The following is a 21012-nucleotide window of genomic DNA, read 5'->3' on the forward strand; positions in this document are numbered from 1 at the left end:
TCAGATTCTGCAATAGAACAGTCCTTTATTCAGAGAGCGCTCTGACTTCAAAATGAGAACACAATCTTTTTATAGCATGCCACACACACACACACACACACACACACACACACACACACACACACACACACACACACACACACACACACACACAAATGAACTCACATCAGTAGAAACTCCACCTCTCTTTAGGTGGGCTGTATTTTTCCAAAGTTCACATACATTGGTTATCACCCTTCTGCAACACGTTTCATCATCTTCTGCAAGCCTAGCCATTTCTAACAGTTTTTCTCCTCCCTAGGGTGGGGAGGCCTCTTTCCAGTTATTAGTTTCAACGTTATCACAAGTCGACAGTTCAGTTGTCCTTGAATGTCTCAACTATACCCAGCTCATATTGCGAAATAGTAACACAATGGCCAAGTCACACACATTATTGGATTATGACTCTAACACATTTCATACAATTATATGGCTTCAGGGTGGAATACTTTAGTCATTATCTTAAACATACAAATTATTCTATCAGACTGCACTTGAAGGAACTTTCAAAGTTCTTGACATTTTCCGGACTGACTTACCTTCATGTCTTAAAGTAATGATGGGACAGTCGTTTCTCTTTGCTTATTTGTGCTGTTCTTGCCATAATATGGACTTGGTCTTTTACCAAATAGGGCTATCTTCTGTATACCACCCCTACCTTGTCACAACACAACTGATTGGCTCAAACGCATTAAGAAGGAAAGAAATTCCACAAATGAACTTTTAACAATGCACACCTGTTAATTGAAATGCATTCCAGGTGACTTGAAGCTAGTTGAGAGAATGCCAAGAGTGTGCCACGCTGTCAAGGCAAAGGGTGGCTACTTTTGAAGAATCTCAAATATAAAATATATTTTGATTTGTTTAACACTTTTTTTAGTTACTACATGATTCCATATGTGTTATTTCATAGTTTAGATGTCTTCACTATTATTCTACAATGTAGTAAATGAATAGTTGTGTCCAAACTTTTGACTGGTACTGGATGACCACTCAGCTGGGCAACAAAACTATGGCCTGTAGGACCTGTGTGTCCCAAATGGCACCCTATTCCCTATTTAGGGCACTACTATCGACCACGACCCATAGAGCTCTGGTCAAAAGTAGTGCACTATGTAGGGGATAGGGTCGACTAAGCAACGCCCTATTATGGACAAACCTCTTACCATTTTATCAAGTTGAGTCTGTATGTTTTGACCATGACAGTTTGCTATCTAGAGTGACACCCAGCAGTTTAGTCTCCTCAACTTGCTCAATCACCACATTATTCAATAATAGATCTGAGGTTTAGAATTGAGCGAGTGATTTGGCCCAAAAAGGATGCTCTTCGTTTCTGTGATATTTAACATCACCCTATTGCTAGTTACCCATTTTAAAACTGACTGGAGCCCTATGTTAAGGGTGCCAGTTATTTATTTTACTGTTGCGGCCGACGTGTTGAGTTGTCAGCGTACACAGGCTTTATTCAAGGTCAGTGGAAGGTCATTTGTAAAAACAGAAAACAATAATGTCCCTAGCCGGCTGCCCTGCGGTACAACACACTGAATTTGCATGAGTTCCCTGTGTTAACTCTCAATCCATGATAAGGCAGAGGATGATAATACATAACACCTATGTTTTTTTTTTTTTTTAGCAAGAGGATCAATGACATCAAAAGCTGCACTGAAGTTTAACAAAACAGCTCTTACAATCTTCTTATTATCAATTTCTTTCAGCCAATCATCAGTCATTTGTGTCAGTGCCGAGCATGTTGAGTAAACCTTCCCTATAAGCATGCTGAAAGTCTGTTTGTTCATTTGTTTTCTGTAAAATAACGTTGAATTTCATCAAACACAATTTATCCCTAAAGTTTGCTTAGCACTTGTAACAGGCTGATTGGTCGGCTGTTTGAACCATTAAAGGGTGCTCTGCTATTCTTGGGTAGCGGAATGACCTTTGTGTGCCCTCAGACATGGAGGGAGTCAGTGTCTTCTAGACCTAAATTGAAAATGTGGCAAACAGGAGTCACAATGTATTCTGCTACCGACCGAGTACCGTTTTTGAAATTTCACATACTATAAAACGTTTTTTTTCTTCTCCCTCGCATACTATTTAGTACGCTAGTATGGATATTCGGACATGGCCAGTGTGTGTCACGACTTCTGCCAAAATCGCCCCTCTCCTTGTTCGTTCGGCGGTCGACGTCACCGGCCTTCTAGCCATCGCCGATCCACTTTTCATTTTCCATTTGTTTTGTCTTTGTTTTCTACACACCTGGTTTCTATTCCCCAATTACATGTTCATTATTTAACCCTCTGTTTCCCCCATGTTTGTGTGCGTGTTTGTATATAACGTTCAGGTCGTTACTTGTTTGCCGGTATTGTTTTCCAGGTTTGATTTAACGCCCGTTATTTACGAGTGACCGGTAATTTTTTCACGCACCTTTTAGTATTTGTTTTATACTGGTGCTGGTCGTGGAATAAATTACCTTGTACACTCATCTCTGCTCTCCTGCGCCTGATTCCATGCACCAGTTACCCACAGCCTGACAGCGTGTCTGTAGTGAGTTAATGATTGCATCTGAAATGGCACCCTATTCCCTATATAGTGCATCCTATTCCCTATATAGTGCACTTATTTTGACCAGAGTCCTATGGGTCCCGTTGTAAGTTGTATTTCTCTGGAGTTACAGTGGTCTAGGTTGAAGCAGAAACCTTTAAGCCCATCTATGTTTTTACCTCTTTTAAATAAAAAATAAGTAACTTCATATGTGATGTATGGACAGGTGACCGTTTTCATAAATAGGATCCTTTTTTTTTTTTTTTTAAACAACAAACCTGCACACGTTTCACTTCCTTTACTGAGTTACCGTGTCACTACGGTGGTAATAAAGCTCAGCGACAGTTTCATGTCTAGTTAGTTCCCGGTTAACTGATAATCAACCCACAGTAATAGAAAGTGGTTTCCACCACTAGATGGTTCTGCCGCATTGATCTACAGTCACAACAAATTCATCCTGTACTGTTGACAACAATCTGCTTTTTTTATTAGTATTTACCTCAGGGATTTACACACAAACAAAACCCCTGCCGTTATTAAACAACGTTCTTAAAAGAAACACATTAACACATTAGTGCCATAAGATTTGTGTGTGTGTCTTTAACACTGTACATCAAATGCTGGTTGAAGACATACGCTTCCATATCTTGTATCAGACTTCTGTACTGTATATACAGTCCGTAGAGATCAGAGCCTGTAGTCATAAAGCCTCGTCCAGAGTAGAGGACTGCTGATCTAGGATCAGGTTAGCCTTTTGAGATCATAATGAACGAGATGACATGGACAGGAGTAGCCTGATCCTTAGCACTACTACTCTGAGATGGTTTTATGAATACAGGCCCCGAAGGGAGATGGGAGACGGTGAACTTTAATACTTTTAAATATGGCCACCACCATATTTCCTGCACCACATTCAGTAGACCCAAACGTTGCAGATAGAAATGGCATCAATAGAGCCGCCGTGATTCCAACACACAGGTTCTCTCCAGGTAGAAGCTGTCCTTAACTACAGATCTAGAATCAGATTACAGTATCACCAATTCTAATGTTAAGGTACTATTAGGGCAGAAGAGAACTGGAGAACTCTTTACCCTTTTCACACTACTAACCCGAGTGGAGCTGTACTGGGCCGAGCCGGGTAATGCAACAATCATAGTTGCTGGAACCGTACTGGAAAGGACAATTGGACAAAATAAAATATCTGAGCCAGCAGTGTACAGGACGACAGCATAGCCACCTCTCTGCATGAGAGGGACGACAGCATAGCCACCTCTCTGCATGAGAGGGATGACAGCATAGCCACCTCTCTGCATGAGAGGGACGACAGCATAGCAACCTCTCTGCATGAGAGGGATGACAGCATAGCCACCTCTCTGCATGAGAGGGACGACAGCATAGCCACCTCTCTGCATGAGAGGGACGACAGCATAGCCAACTCTCTGCGTGAGAGGGACGACAGCATAGCCATGTCTCTGCATGAGAGGGACGACAGCATAGCCACCTCTCTGCATGAGAGGGACGACAGCATAGCCACCTCTCTGCATGAGAAGGGACGACAGCATAGCCACCTCTCTGCATGAGAAGGGACGACAGCATAGCCACCTCTCTGCGTGAGAGGGACGACAGCATAGCCACCTCTCTGCGTGAGAGGGACGACAGCATAGCCACCTCTCTGCACGAGAGGGACGACAGCATAGCCACCTCTCTGCGTGAGAGGGACGACAGCATAGCCACCTCTCTGCGTGAGAGGGACGACAGCATAGCCACCTCTCTGCACGAGAGGGACGACAGCATAGCCACCTCTCTGCGTGAGAGGGACGACAGCATAGCCACCTCTCTGCACGAGAGGGACGACAGCATAGCCACCTCTCCGCACGAGAGGGACGACAGCATAGCCAACTCTCTGCATCAGAGGGACGACAGCATAGCCACGTCTCTGCACGAGAGGGACGACAGCATAGCCACGTCTCTGCACGAGAGGGACGACAGCATAGCCACCTCTCTGCGTGAGAAGGACGACAGCATAGCCACCTCTCTGCATGAGAAGGACGACAGCATAGCCACCTCTCTGCGTGAGAGGGACGACAGCATAGCCAACTCTCTGCGTGAGAAGGACGACAGCATAGCCACCTCTCTGCGTGAGAAGGACGACAGCATAGCCACCTCTCTGCGTGAGAGGGACGACAGCATAGCCACCTCTCTGCGTGAGAAGGACGACAGCATAGCCACCTCTCTGCGTGAGAAGGACGACAGCATAGCCACCTCTCTGCGTGAGAAGGACGACAGCATAGCCACCTCTCTGCGTGAGAGGGACGACAGCATAGCCACCTCTCTGCGTGAGAAGGACGACAGCATAGCCACCTCTCTGCGCGAGAGGGACGACAGCATAGCCACCTCTCTGCGTGAGAGGGACGACAGCATAACCACGTCTCTGCATGAGAGGGACGACAGCATAGCCAACTCTCTGCATGAGAGGGACGACAGCATAGCCACGTCTCTGCGCGAGAGGGACGACAGCATAGCCACGTCTCTGCGCGAGAGGGACGACAGCATAGCCACCTCTCTGCGCGAGAGGGACGACAGCATAGCCACCTCTCTGCGCGAGAGGGACGACAGCATAGCCACCTCTCTGCATGAGAGGGACGACAGCATAGCCACGTCTCTGCATGAGAGGGACGACAGCATAGCCAACTCTCTGCATGAGAGGGACGACAGCATAGCCATGTCTCTGCATGAGAGGGACGACAGCATAGCCATGTCTCTGCATGAGAGGGACAACAGCATAGCCCCGTCTCTGCATGAGAGGGACGACAGCATAGCCAACTCTCTGCATGAGAGGGACGACAGCATAGCCATGTCTCTGCATGAGAGGCGCGACAGCATAGCCATGTCTCTGCATGAGAGGGACGACAGCATAGCCACCTCCCTGCGTGAGAAGGACGACAGCATAGCCACCTCTCTGCATGAGAAGGACGACAGCGTACAGTATCTGACCCTGTATCATTCAGCAGTCAGGGACAACCTCTACCTGAGACGATCAGAGAGACTTGTGTTTGCTGATGGGACAGAAATCGAGGCACCGGAGAAGACCTCTTATCCACAGGCAGTGGACCAGAGGGAGGAGGAGGAGGCTGGCTACTGTAGAACAGTACAGGGCTATCACTGTACTCTCCTCTGGAAGGAAACACTTAGACAGGCCGTAACCACTTGGAGAGAAAGAACCCTGAGAGAGAGAGAGAGAGAGAGAGAGAGAAAGAAAGGTAATACTGTATATATTGTGCATATGGCGTACAGTGCATTTGGAAAGTATTCAGACCCCTTCCCTTTTTCCACATTTTGTTATAGCCTTATTCTAAAATATATTAAATGAATTATTTTCCTCATCAATTTACACACACTACCCCATAATGACATCACACTACCCCATAATGACATCACGCTACCCCCATAATGACATCACGCTACCCCATAATGACATCACGCTACCCCCATAATGACATCACGCTACCCCCATAATGACATCACACTACCTCATAATGACATCACACTACCCCATAATGACATCACGCTACCCCATAATGACATCACGCTACCCCATAATGACATCAAGCTACCCCCATAATGACATCACACTACCCCAAAATGACAAAGCGAAAATAAGGTTTTTAAGAAATACCTTATTTACACGAGTATTCAGACCCTTTGCTATGAGCTCAGGTGCATCCTGTTTCCATTGATAATCATTGAGATGTTTCTACAACTTCATTGGAGTCCACCTGTGGTAGATTCAATTGATTGTACATGATTTGGAAAGGCACACACCTGTCTATATAAGGTCCCAAAGTTGACAGTGCATGTCAGAGCAAAAACCAAGCCATGAGGTCGAAGGAATTGTCCGTAGAGCTCCGAGACAGGATTGTTTCGAGGCACAGATCTGGGGAAGGGTACCAAAACATTTCTGCAGCATTGAAGGTCCCCAAGAACATAGTGGCCGCCATCATTCTTAAATGTAAAAAGTTTGGAACCACCAAGACTCTTCCTAGAGCTGGCCGCCCGGCCAAACTGAGCAATCGGGGGAGAAGGGCCTTGGTCAGGGAGGTGAGCAAGAACCCGATGGTCACTCTGTCAGAGCTCCGGAGTTCCTCTGTGGAGATGGGAGAACCTTCAAGAAGGACAACTATTTCTGCAGCACTCCACCAATCAGGCCTTATGATAGAGTGGCCACTCCTCAGTAAAATGCACCTGACAGCCCGCTTGGAGTTTGCCAAAAGGCACCTTAAGGACTCTGACGATGAGAAATAAGATTCTTTGTTCTCATGAAACCAAGATTGAACTCTTCGGCCTGAATGCCAAGCGTTATGTCTGGAGGAAACCTGACACCATCCCTACGGTGAAGCATGGTGGTGGCAGCATCATGCTGTGGGGATGTTTTTCAGTGGCAGGGACTGGGAGACTAGTGTGGCGGATGAATCAGAATTAGTTGGGTAACGTAGATAATTAAGATGTTTTATTAGCATAATATGCTTGTGTGAGATACTTGTCATTAGAAAATATCCCTTTGGACTCTGGTGTCATTTAGTTGCACTTTTCCCTCAGCTGGGGCTCAGTCACTTGGGGCCCAGAGAGGGGAGAGGTCAGGCTTGTCTTTTACATGTCCCTGAAGAGGACAGAATGAAACATTGTCTTCACATGTGAATGTGTCTGTTAAACCATGTGAAGGGATGGCGTGATTAATGGGGAACCAATTACTTGTCTCCACAATGTCTGTGCGCAAGTTACTCCCTCCTCCTTTGGCATTGGGGGAAGGTGTATGGCCGTGTCTGGACCATTGTATGCCCTCTTTGATGTTGCACTTATCCTGGGATAGTGTATGACATAGAGGCTCACTCCCCTCAGTGAGCTTGTCCAGGAGTGGAGTCAAGAGGGGGTTTACTTGAGATGGGAGTATCTAGAGTTGTCAATTGAGATATGCCATTGGATGAGATGATGTTTTTGTACTATGAACGATAATTTATAGCGAATGTTATCTGGCTAAGAGATACTCCTTTCTAAAGTATAAGGCCCCTTTGTGAACAGTTCCTAAGATCTGTTGTTCATCATGTACGTTGAGGGGTGGATCTTGGGTATAAAAGATCTTTGTACTTTTGTGTAATCACTTTTTTTCAATGGTTCATTAGAGCTAGCGCATCATTGAAGGTCAAGTGCTTTTGCAAAAGCATCTTAATTATTAAAGATGTAGTTTTAAGTATAACTCTGACTGGTGTGTGAAGTTTGTAACTCTCCTCATTTGGTAATGCAGAAATTAGCCACCACACTAGTCAGGATCGAGTGAAAGATGAACAGAGAAAAGTACAGAGAGATCCTTAATTAAAACCTGCTCCAGAGCACTCAGGACCTCAGACTGGTGCGAAGGTTCACCTTCCATCAGTTCAAGAACCCTAAGCACATAGCCAAGACAACGCAGGAGTGGCTTTGGGACAAGTCTCTGAATGTCCTTGAGTGGCCCAGCCAGAGTCCGGACTTGAACCTGATCTAACATCTTTGGAGAGACCTGAAAATAGCTGTGCAGCGACACTCCCCATCCAACCTGACAGAGCTTGAGAGGATCTGCAGAGAAGAATGGGAGAAACTCCCCAAATACAGGTGTGCCAAGCTTGTAGCGTCATACCCAAGAAGATTCAAGGCTGTAATTGCTGCCAAAGGTGCTTCAACGAAGTACTGAGTAAAGGGTCTGAATACTTAAGTAAATGTTTTATATAAATGTATAAGAAAATATAGTGTTTGATTTGTCATAAGGTATTGTGTGTAGATTGATGAGAGGAAAAAAACAATTGAATACATTTTAGAATAAGGCTGTAACGTAAACAAAATGTGGAAAAAGTCAAGGGGTTTGAATACTTTCCAAATGCACTGTATACAGGATAAGGCTAAAGCACAAAACAGCTAACATTGAGGTATCAGGGTAACATCAGAGTTGGTTTGATCTGTAAACATTAAGAGGTATCAGGGTAACATCAGAGTTGGTTGGTTAGTTTGATCTGTAAACATTAAGAGGTGAGTGTCTCTAAAGTTTCACTATAGTGTACAGTGAGGGGGAAAAGTATTTGATCCCCTGCTGATTTTGTACGTTTGCCCACTGACAAAGAAAGGATCAGTCTATAATTTTAATGGTAGGTTTATTTGAACAGTGAGAGACAGAATAACAACAAAAATATCCAGAAAAACGCATGTCAAAAATGTTATAAAATGATTTGCATTTTAATGAGGAAAATAAGTATTTGACCCCTTCTCAATCAGAAAGATTTCTGGCTCCCAGGTGTCTTTTATACAGGTAACAAACTGAGATTAGGAGCACACTCTTAAAGGGAGTGCTCCTAATCTCAGCTTGTTACCTGTATAAAAGACACCTGTCCACAGAAGCAATCAATCAATCAGTTTCCAAACTCTCCACCATGGCCAAGGCCAAAGAGCTCTCCAAAGATGTCAGGGACAAGACTGTAGACCTACACAAGGCTGGAATGGGCTACAAGACCATCGCCAAGCAGCTTGGTGACAAGGTGACAACAGTTGGTGCGATTATTCGCAAATGGAAGAAACACAAAAGAACTGTCAATCTCCCTCGGCCTGGGGCTCCATGCAAGATCTCACCTCGTGGAGTTGCAATGATCATGAGAACGGTGAGGAATCAGCCCAGAACTACACGGGAGGATCTTGTCAATGATCTTAAGGCAGCTGGGACCATAGTCACCTAGAAAACAATTGGTAACACACTATGCCTTGAAGGACTGAAATTCTGCAGCGCCCGCAAGGTCCCCCTGCTCAAGAAAGCATTTACATTTTTACATTTTACTCATTTAGCAGACGCTCTTATCCAGAGCGACTTACAGTAGTGAATGCATACATTTCATAAATTTTTTCTCCGTTCTGGTCCCCCGTGCAAATCGAACCCACAACCCTGGCGTTGCAAACACCATGCTCTACCAACTGAGCCACACGGCCACACGGCACATATACATGCCCGTCTGAATTTTGCCAATGAACATCTGAATGATTCAGAGGACAACTGGGTGAAAGTGTTGTGGTCAGATGAGACCAAAATGGAGGTCTTTGGCATCAACTCAACTCGCCGTGTTTGGAGGAGGAGGAATGCTGCCTATGACCCCAAGAACACCATCCCCACCGTAAACATGGAGGTGGGAAAATTATGCTTTGGGGGTGTTTTTCTGCTAAGGGGACAGGACAACTTCACCGCATCAAAGGGACGATGGACGGGGCCATGTACCGTCAAATATTGGGTGAGAACCTCCTTCCCTCAGCCAGGGCATTGAAAATGGGTCATGGATGGGTATTCCAGCATGACAATGACCCAAAACACACAGCCAAGGCAACAAAGGAGTGGCTCAAGAAGAAGCACATTAAGGTCCTGGAGTGGCCTAGCCAGTCTCCAGACCTTAATCCCATAGAAATTCTGTGGAGGGAGCTGAAGGTTCGAGTTGCCAAACGTCAGCCTCGAAACCTTAATGACTTGGAGAAGATCTGCAAAGAGGAGTGGGACAAAATCCCTCCTGAGATGTCTGCAAACCTGGTGGCCAACTACAAGAAACATCTAACCTCTGTGATTGCCACCAAGTACTAAGTCATGTTTTGCAGAGGGGTCAAATACTTATTTCCCTCATTAAAATGCAAATCAATTTATAACATCTTTGACATGGGTTTTTCTGGATATTTTTGTTGTTATTCTGTCTCTCACTGTTCAAATAAACCTACCATTAAAGTTATAGACTGATAATTTCTTTGTCAGTGGACAAACGTACAAAATCAGCAGGGGATCAAATACTTTTTTTCCCTCACTGTATCAGGGTAACATCAGAGTTAGTAGGTTAGTTTGATCTATTCCAGAGCTAGCACACCAGATTCAACACATCACTAATCCTCAAGTCCTTGACTAAGGTAATCAGGTGAGCTAGTTTAGGGCTACAACAACATTGTGAAACATCTGGGGGTCCAAAGTGGAGAGGTTTATTACTGATTGAGTGACTTACCAGGATAAAACTGGGGTTGTTGCGGTTCCTCCAGTTGAAGGACGGAACACTGATCTCTGTGTATTGGTTGTCATGGAGAACCTGACAGCCGCTGTGGGTGTGGCCACTGAGAACCAGGCGGGGCTTAAACCATTGCAACAGCTGGGGGGGGAAGGGAAGGAATCCTTCATCACACCTGTACTCCAGGTGGTGAGAGGAGTACGGGTCATAATAATGGCAGGGTTCATTCATACATTTCCAGCCATTACTATGAGCCTGTCCTCCCCATTTAAGATGCCACCAGCCGCCTGTGACTTGTAACTCACACTAATGGCAAATCTAACATTATATCAGGAGTGGCCAACTAACTCTCTACAAAATAATGGTTTACTGGATAACCAGCCCGCTCATTAAAGATGCAAGCTCTGTTGGTGAAAGGTCAATGACGGCTGCTTGATGACCACTGTCCACATCACAGATATCCAGTACCGTCCCTGGTCTAGTGGGAGACATCTGGTACCGTCCCTGGTCTAGTGGGAGACATCTGGTACCGTCCCTGGTCTAGTGACAGACATCCAGTACCGTCCCTGGTCTAGAGGCAGACATCCAGTACCGTCCCTGGTCTAGAGGCAGACATCCAGTACCGTCCCTGGTCTAGTGTTCAAATTTTTGAATTTGGTGGGCCAAAATATAATCTGAGTGGTGGGCCGTAGTCGAAACAAATAGACATTTATTTATTTAGAAAAATGTAAATTAAACAGTAGCTTTTTAGGGTCTTTTTAACAATAGATTTGTTTTAAGTAATCATAATCTTACACTTCAAACAATCAAATTGTAGCCATGTAACTGGACACCTAACAACACATTCTGATTACCGGTATTATAGATGTATTCAACATTTAACCATTGTAGCATAGAAACTGCAATCAAGTTTTGATGTCTTGTAATTTTACACATTTTGCCATGGGGATGGAGAAAACATTTTTCAATTTTAATCCTAATTCCCTGCAGTTCTACACATTTTGCCATGTTCATATATCTGAGTTAGAGTGACTAACAAAATCAATGGGCCCCCCCCCCGGAGGTCAGGGCCCCCCCCCCCCCCCCGGAGGTCACGGCCCCTGGAGGTCAGGGCCCATGGGCACAAGCCTTGGGTAGCCTGGTCAGTAATTCAGCCATGGTTACTTCCAAGTTTAGATAGCTGGCTAGACTAATTTACCTATATTTACCAATCTATAAAATGTTATCTGACGTGGGATAATGGATTGACTGTTCTCTCTTTTTCTTTTCAAACCTTCAACAATAAAGTTGAGACCCCGACTGACTTCCAACAAATTTACAAATAATGTTTTTTATTTCTGTGGGGGGGGGGTTTCGGTGACCCGTGGTGGACCGAACCAAACCAGGCGCTTTACTACCTGTCACTCGCTGTCATACAAAACACGTTGGGCTTCATAATGACAGCGATTGAGGTTGGAAAGAGCACAAACTGATCCTGAGACCAGTCTATCAGTGGTCCACGTACCCTGTGAGAGGCCTCCTGAGACAGCACAAACTGATCTGAGACCAGTCTATCACTGGTCCACGTACCCTGTGAGAGGCCTCCTGAGACAGCACGTCGTACTTCTCTCTGAACAGCAGGTGGCGCTCTTCAGGAGGAGCAGCGTCCCGACCCGTACAGCCTGCATCACTCTCCCGGTACAGAGGGTAATGCTGAAAGAGAGAGAGACGGACACAGGCAGGCAGGCAGGCAGGCAGACAGACAGATATGCTGTTGAATACTGTGAGTAGTCCTCGTTTTCCAATCAAGTCACTTGAATAGAGAAACAAACTAGAAATGTGAAAAGAACTTGAGAAACTCATTTAGAACAACAACAATAAAAAAATAAAAAAAATACTTATTTATTATTAAAACTAGCTCTTCTACCTTTCACTAACTATTATGACTACACTGTATGGTTATTACTATATAATAGGGGGTTATTACCATGTAATAGGAGTTATTACCATGTATTAGAGGGTTATTACCATGCAATAGAGGGTTATTACCATGTAATAGAGGGTTATTACCATGTATTAGAGGGTTATTACATGCAATATAGGGTTATTACCATGTAATAGAGGGTTATTACCATGTATTAGAGGGTTATTACCATGTAATAGAGGGTTATTACCATGTAATAAAGAGCATATTACCTGCAGGATAATAGGTGGTGTAGGAGGATAGGTCCATGCATCTCGGCAGAATTCATTAATAATACTGGACTGGGAATTCTGTCAGATAGCAAAACACAACAGGCATGATAACGAGGACTCCATAACGAGTGAGGTAGAAGATGTGCCTACCTCTAATGAACAGTTGAGATTCCTGGACAGTGTGTACATCTGTCTTTCAGGTAGAAGACGCGCCTACCTCTAATGAACAGTTGAGGTTCCTGGACAGTGTGTACAGCTGTTTCTCCACTGATTGGCAGATAGGACAGCCGTCGCCATGCAACGCCACGCTGTTAACCAATAGGAAGCTAGAGACACACACAGAGACAACACCTTAGTACAGAGACAACACCTTGGGGTTTACACAGTAGAGGGAGAGAGACAACACCTTAGGGTTTATACAGTAGAGAGACAAGACCTTGGGGTTTATACAGTAGAGGGAGAGAGACAACACTTTAGGATTGATACAGTACAGAGACAACACCTTGGGGTTTACACAGTAGAGAGACAACACCTTGGGGTTTACACAGTAGAGAGACAACACCTTGGGGTTTATACAGTAGAGAGACAACACCTTAGTGTTGATACAGTAGAGAGACAACACCTTGGGGTTGATACAGTACAGAGACAACACCTTGGGGTTTATACAGTACAGAGACAACACCTTGGGGTTGATACAGTACAGAGACAACACCTTGGGGTTTATACAGTAGAGAGACAACACCTTGGGGTTTATACAGTACAGAGACAACACCTTGGGGTTGATACAGTAGAGAGACAACACCTTAGTGTTGATACAGTAGAGAGACAACACCTTAGGGTTGATACAGTACAGAGACAACACCTTGGGGTTGATACAGTACAGAGACAACACCTTGGGGTTTATACAGTAGAGAGACAACACCTTGGGGTTGATACAGTAGAGAGACAACACCTTAGTGTTGATACAGTAGAGAGACAACACCTTGGGGTTTACACAGTACAGAGACAACACCTTGGGGTTTATACAGTAGAGAGACAACACCTTGGGGTTTACACAGTACAGAGACAACACCTTGGGGTTGATACAGTACAGAGACAACACCTTGGGGTTTATACAGTAGAGGGAGAGAGACAACACCTTAGTGTTGATACAGTAGAGAGACAACACCTTAGGGTTTATACAGTAGAGAGACAACACCTTGGGGTTGATACAGTACAGAGACAACACCTTGGGGTTTATACAGTAGAGAGACAACACCTTGGGGTTTATACAGTACAGAGACAACACCTTAGGGTTTATACAGTAGAGAGACAACACCTTAGTGTTGATACAGTAGAGAGACAACACCTTGGGGTTGATACAGTAGAGAGACAACACCTTAGGGTTGATACAGTACAGAGACAACACCTTGGGGTTTATACAGTAGAGAGACAACACCTTGGGGTTTATACAGTAGAGAGACAACACCTTAGTGTTGATACAGTAGAGAGACAACACCTTGGGGTTTACACAGTAGAGAGACAACACCTTGGGGTTGATACAGTAGAGAGACAACACCTTAGTGTTTATACAGTACAGAGACAACACCTTGGGGTTTACACAGTAGAGAGACAACACCTTGGGGTTTACACAGTAGAGAGACAACACCTTGGGGTTTACACAGTAGAGAGACAACACCTTAGTGTTGATACAGTAGAGAGACGACACCTTGGGGTTGATACAGTACAGAGACAACACCTTGGGGTTGATACAGTAGAGGGAGAGAGACAACACCTTAGGGTTTATACAGTAGAGGGAGAGAGACAACACCTTGGGGTTTATACAGTAGAGGGAGAGAGACAACACCTTGGGGTTTATACAGTAGAGAGACAACACCTTAGGGTTGATACAGTACAGAGACAACACCTTGGGGTTTATACAGTAGAGGGAGAGAGACAACACCTTGGGGTTGATACAGTAGAGGGAGAGAGACAACACCTTAGGGTTTATACAGTAGAGAGACAACACCTTAGGGTTGATACAGTACAGAGACAACACCTTGGGGTTTATACAGTAGAGGGAGAGAGACAACACCTTGGGGTTGATACAGTAGAGGGAGAGAGACAACACCTTAGGGTTTATACAGTAGAGAGACAACACCTTAGGGTTTATACAGTAGAGGGAGAGAGACAACACCTTGGGGTTTATACAGTAGAGAGACAACACCTTAGGGTTGATACAGTACAGAGACAACACCTTGGGGTTTATACAGTAGAGGGAGAGAGACAACACCTTGGGGTTGATACAGTAGAGGGAGAGAGACAACACCTTAGGGTTTATACAGTAGAGAGACAACACCTTAGTGTTTATACAGTACAGAGACAACACCTTAGGGTTTATACAGTACAGAGACAACACCTTGGGGTTTATACAGTAGAGAGACAACACCTTGGGGTTGATACAGTAGAGAGACAACACCTTAGTGTTTATACAGTAGAGAGACAACACCTTGGGGTTTATACAGTAGAGGGAGAGAGACAACACTTTAGGGTTTATACAGTAGAGAGACAACACCTTGGGGTTTATACAGTAGAGGGAGAGAGACAACACTTTAGGGTTTATACAGTACAGAGACAACACCTTAGGGTTGATACACTAGAGAGACGACACCTTGGGGTTTATACAGTACAGAGACAACACCTTAGTGTTGATACAGTAGAGAGACAACACCTTAGGGTTTATACAGTAGAGGGAGAGAGACAACACCTTGGGGTTTATACAGTAGAGGGACAACACCTTGGGGTTGATACAGTAGAGAGACGACACTTTGGGGTTTATACAGTAGAGAGACAACACCTTGGGGTTTACACAGTAGAGAGACAACACCTTGGGGTTTACACAGTAGAGGGAGAGAGACAACACTTTAGGGTTTTGTAATGGAAATGATATGATTAAAGGTTTGACTAAATGATTTCACCCTGAAAATGTAGAACCGAGTGATTATAATGTTAATGTACTAATGTGTGTGAGTAGACTGTTTAAGACTAAGACACTGTTACTATTTCAAAATGAACAGGGCAGAGTTGATAGGACGACCTTGTGAAAGTAACAGGAAAATGGGCCTCCCTAAGTTAGGGAGGGGAACAACTGCCCGAAAATGGCTAGGCTGGCAAAAGATAAGGAGACAGGTGGTCTGTGTACTGTGGAAAAATACAACCGCCTAAAGCGGGGTGGAGTTCTCTACTGATGCGAGTTCATTTGTATGACGAAATGTGTAATATAAAAGACTGTGCATTGTATGGATTTTAGTGCTCTCGTAAATAAACGTTCTGATCATTGTAGCCTGGGTCTCAGTCTATTTCTTTCCCCCGGGACCTTACACCTTCTGGTAAACAAACTGAGTAGTTTAATTGAAGTTCGGTTTAAGGACATTGATAACTTAATTCCCGTAACAGGTTTACACAGTAGAGAGACTTACTTCACTCCTTTCTTGGTGACCATTCTGGTGGAGGTGGTATTGAAGGCCTTCTCAAAGCGCTGTAACTTGAACCAATCCATTCTTCAGGAAGAGGACATGGCACCAAGCCAGTTAGAGGTTAGTCCATGCAGTCACATCCAGACAAGCCGTTTTGCATCATTATTCTGTGAGACTTTTCATTGGCTACTACAAGCTTCTTTTGAAGGTTAAACTGTTTTCATACAATACATCATGTGTCAACAATGTTCAAGAACAGAGACGACTGCACAGTACTAGGCCTATACTGTACATTTTGAATTATTTCACTATTCCACAGTTTTATTGGGCCATTCTGCGATGTGTAAATTACTATAGAAGGTAAAAACATACATTTTGAATAGGCCTCAATGACTTCAAAACATTCATTAGCCAGGTTTACAGAATGGGCCTGCCAAATTGGGATACAGTATAATGTATGTACATTATAGAGTCTGCAGTATACGGTATGTACAGTATAGAGTCTGCAGTATACAGTATGTACAGTATAGAGTCTGCAGTATACGGTATGTACAGTATAGAGTCTGCAGTATACAGTATGTACAGTATAGAGTCTGCAGTATACGGTATGTACAGTATAGAGTCTACAGTATACGGTATGTACAGTATAGAGTCTGCAGTATACGGTATGTACAGTATAGAGTCTACAGCTCCATGCTGATGAATGTTAACCTAGTGTACAGTATGTACAGTATAGAGTCTGCAGTATACGGTATGTACAGTATAGAGTCTGCAGTATACAGTATGTACAGTATAGAGTCTGCAGTATACAGTATGTACAGTATAGAGTCTACAGTATACGGTATGTACAGTATAGAGTCTGCAGTATACAGTATGTACAGTATAGAGTCTGCAGTATACAGTATGTACAGTATAGAGTCTGCAGTATACGGTATGTACAGTATAGAGTCTACAGTATACGGTATGTACAGTATAGAGTCTGCAGTATACGGTATGTACAGTATAGAGTCTACAGCTCCATGCTGATGAATGTTAACCTAGTGTACAGTATGTACAGTATAGAGTCTGCAGTATACGGTATGTACAGTATAGAGTCTGCAGTATACAGTATGTACAGTATAGAGTCTGCAGTATACAGTATGTACAGTATAGAGTCTACAGTATACGGTATGTACAGTATAGAGTCTGCAGTATACAGTATGTACAGTATAGAGTCTACAGTATACGGTATGTACAGTATAGAGTCTGCAGTATACGGTATGTACAGTATAGAGTCTGCAGCTCCATGCTGATGGATGTTAACCCAGTATACGGTATGTACAGTATAGAGTCTGCAGCATACGGTATGTACAGTATAGAGTCTACAGCTCCATGCTGATGGATATTAACCCAGTATACGGTATGTACAGTATAGAGTCTACAGCTCCATGCTGATGGATATTAACCTACTCGTAGTGGAAGCCGATGTCATGGTTTCCAACCAGAACCACCAGTTCTGTGTCACTGGAGTGCCTGAACATCTTCTGGAAACGGCAAACATCATCATCCCAGTTCTGTGGTGGGAATAAGAGCAAGTGGATTATTATATAGACCTGTAGGGAACAGGAGGAATAAATACAGTAGGTCTAGGACTATTATATAGACCTGTAGGGAACAGGAGGAATAAATACAGTCAGGTCTATAGGACTATTATATAGACCTGTAGGGAACAGGAGGAATAAATACAGTCAGTCTAGGACTATTACATAGACCCATAGGGAACAGGAGGAATAAATACAGTAGGTCAATAGGACTATTATATAGACCTGTAGGGAACAGGAGGAATAAATACAGTCAGGTCTAGGACTATTATATAGACCCGTAGGGAACAGGAGGAATAAATACAGTCAGGTCTAGGACTATTACATAGACCTGTAGGGAACAGGAGGAATAAATACAGTAGGTCTATAGGACTATTACATAGACCTGTAGGGAACAGGAGGAATAAATACAGTAGGTCTAGGACTATTATATAGACCTGTAGGGAACAGGAGGAATAAATACAGTAGGTCTATAGGACTATTATATAGACCTGTAGTGAACAGGAGGAATAAATACAGTAGGTCAATAGGACTATTATATAGACCTGTAGGGAACAGGAGGAATAAATACAGTCAGGTCTAGGACTATTATATAGACCTGTAGGGAACAGGAGGAATAAATACAGTAGGTCTATAGGACTATTATATAGACCTGTAGGGAACAGGAGGAATAAATACAGTAGGTCTAGGACTATTATATAGACCTGTAGGGAACAGGAGGAATAAATACATTAGGTCTATAGGACTATTATATAGACCTGTAGGGAACAGGAGGAATAAATACAGTAGGTCTATAGGACTATTACATAGACCTGTAGGGAACAGGTGGAATAAATACAGTCAGTCTAGGACTATTACATAGACCTGTAGGGAACAGGAGGAATAAATACAGTAGGTCTATAGGACTATTATTTATACCTGTAGGGAACAGGAGGAATAAATACAGTAGGTCTATAGGACTATTATATAGACCCATAGGGAACTGGAGGAATAAATACAGTAGGTCTATAGGACTATTATATAGACCTGTAGGGAACAGGAGGAATAAATACATTAGGTCTATAGGACTATTATATAGAATAAATATAGTAGGTCTACAGGACTATTACATAGACCTGTAGGGAACAGGAGGAATAAATACAGTCAGGTCTATAGGACTATTACATAGACCCGTAGGGAACAGGAGGAATAAATACAGTAGGTCTATAGGACTATTATATAGACCCGTAGGGAACAGGAGGAATAAATACAGTAGGTCTGCAGGACTATTACATAGACCTGTAGGGAACAGGAGGAATAAATACAGTAGGTCTACAGGACTATTACATAGACCCGTAGGGAACAGGAGGAATAAATACAGTAGTTCTGGGACTATTACATAGACCTGTAGGGAACAGGAGGAATAAATACAGTAGGTCTATAGGACTATTATATAGACCCGTAGTGAACAGGAGGAATAAATACAGTCAGGTCTATAGGACTATTACATAGACCTGTAGGGAACAGGAGGAATAAATACAGTAGGTCTATAGGACTATTACATAGACCTGTAGGGAACAGGAGGAATAAATACAGTAGGTCTCAGGACTATTATATAGACCTGTAGGGAACAGGAGGAATAAATACAGTCAGTCTATAGGACTATTACATAGACCTGTAGGGAACAGGAGGAATAAATACAGTAGGTCTATAGGACTATTATATAGACCTGTAGGGAACAGGAGGAATAAATACAGTCAGTCTAGGACTATTACATAGACCCATAGGGAACAGGAGGAATACATACAGTAGGTCAATAGGACTATTATTTATACCTGTAGGGAACAGGTGGAATAAATACAGTAGGTCAATAGGACTATTATTTATACCTGTAGGGAACAGGTGGAATAAGTACAGTAGGTCTATTGGACTATTATATAGACCTGTAGGGAATAGGAGGAATAAATACAGTAGGTCTATAGGACTATTATATAGACCTGTAGGGAATAGGAGGAATAAATACAGTAGGTCTATAGGACTATTACATAGACCTATTCAGTGTTTGCCTGCTGTCGCTAGAATAACATCGACGCCGCATCAACAGGTTTGGCCCGCTTTGCATAATGGCTAAGACTAAGTTGCAGGTTCGAATCCCAATTGGACAACACCAAGAATTCGCTACAGTGTATACCCTATATTAACGGCCTTTTATGGGCACATACCTTTGGAGAGCTCCACTTCCCCTCATCAAACACGTCTCCCAGAATAAAAACGACCTCGGGTCGGAGCAGGGCTAGTGCGGTCTGGAAAGCCCGTTCCATCTGCCATTCTCTGGGTGGCACAGAGACAGACCGACTCAGCTCAGTGCACCATGCATTACCCGCTCTGTTGTGATTGTTGACGAACTCATCTTCTTGGAGACAGAGTGGATATTGGCTGATAAGGAGAGTCGGGGACGGAAGAACCACTGTACACGCGTCTCATGCATTCCCTTGCATAATAGAAACTCGCTCACAAAGTATATGCAAAACGTACAATTATTTATTTTCACAATAAAATGCATAGTTAGATCTATTTATCAGGATCACCATTTACCTTCGCAGTTTGTCGAACCAGTGCCCACCGACTGCGCCGAGGAGGTGCGTGTCTGAAAGCACCATAGCGCGGAGAACCTCCGCATTTGGCTGCCCGTCTGCGCTTTTCTCAGCCGCCGGCGCACCATGGTCGATCCCTGGCCAACCACACTGTAATATCGCTGCGTAATAAATCAGATACTCACAGAATATGAAAACGCTGCAAACCGCTCCGAACAGGACAATAACGGCGCTGCATACGACGCTCAAGCCCGGCATCATATCTCTATTGTTGTGGTTTTTTCAGATGGCCTGCAATAGAGGCGCACTGGTCGAGGTTCTCTTTTTTTTTCAAACACTAAATATCACAACGTCTTCTGTTGTGTTCTCATCGCATTCTGCACAATTGTAGAGAAATAACGGTATGTTTTATTTTATTATTATACTTTTTTTTTTAATTCAAAGATATCTGAACGACGACCGATAACCTTATCTCCCTGAACGAGCAGTCGAGTGGACTGTTGACAGCTGAGTGAGATGCAAGACGCTGTTTCGCAATAGGTCCCCATTCACGCGTTCGCAGTTGGATGAAGGGTGGAGGGGAGGGGAGGGTGGAGGGGAGGGGAGGCGA

The 21012-nt window shown here is 43.8% G+C and overlaps 1 protein-coding gene across 3 annotated transcripts; it reads right to left on the reverse strand.

The window, feature by feature from the left end:
- Positions 1-5438: 5438 nt before the first annotated feature.
- Positions 5439-20899, reverse strand: LOC106596630 (metallophosphoesterase 1). Of its 3 annotated transcripts, none has more exons than XM_045714414.2 (9): positions 20404-20899; positions 20031-20139; positions 17699-17802; positions 16253-16333; positions 13012-13120; positions 12795-12872; positions 12189-12311; positions 10620-10760; positions 5442-5800 (listed from the first exon to the last, which is right to left on the reverse strand). In XM_045714414.2, exons 1-9 carry the CDS (start codon positions 20661-20663, stop codon positions 5615-5617), a joined length of 1191 nt encoding a protein of 396 aa, XP_045570370.1. In that variant the 5' UTR covers positions 20664-20899; the 3' UTR covers positions 5442-5614. The 3 variants fall into 3 exon arrangements, with proteins under 3 accessions (XP_082829324.1, XP_045570370.1, XP_045570371.1); XM_045714415.2 differs by having other exon boundaries at positions 20031-20218; XM_082973198.1 differs by lacking the exon at positions 12795-12872 and having other exon boundaries at positions 5439-5800; positions 12189-12369; positions 13004-13120.
- Positions 20900-21012: the final 113 nt, after the last annotated feature.

The sequence above is a fragment of the Salmo salar genome, chromosome 03 (assembly GCF_965601325.2).
Source record: "Salmo salar chromosome 03, fSalSal1, whole genome shotgun sequence".
Classification (NCBI taxonomy): domain Eukaryota; kingdom Metazoa; phylum Chordata; class Actinopteri; order Salmoniformes; family Salmonidae; genus Salmo; species Salmo salar.

Coding starts and splice junctions, on each gene's coding strand:
- LOC106596630 (XM_045714414.2), bottom strand. CDS start 20,663: ATGATGCCGGGCTTGAGCGTCGTATGCAGCGCCGTTATTGTCCTGTTC. Junction 13,121..16,252: donor GTCACCAAGAAAGGAGTGAA/GTAAGTCTCTCT, acceptor GTGTGTCTCTAG/CTTCCTATTGGTTAACAGCG. Junction 10,761..12,188: donor CTCAGGAGGCCTCTCACAGG/GTACGTGGACCA, acceptor TTCCCCCCCCAG/CTGTTGCAATGGTTTAAGCC.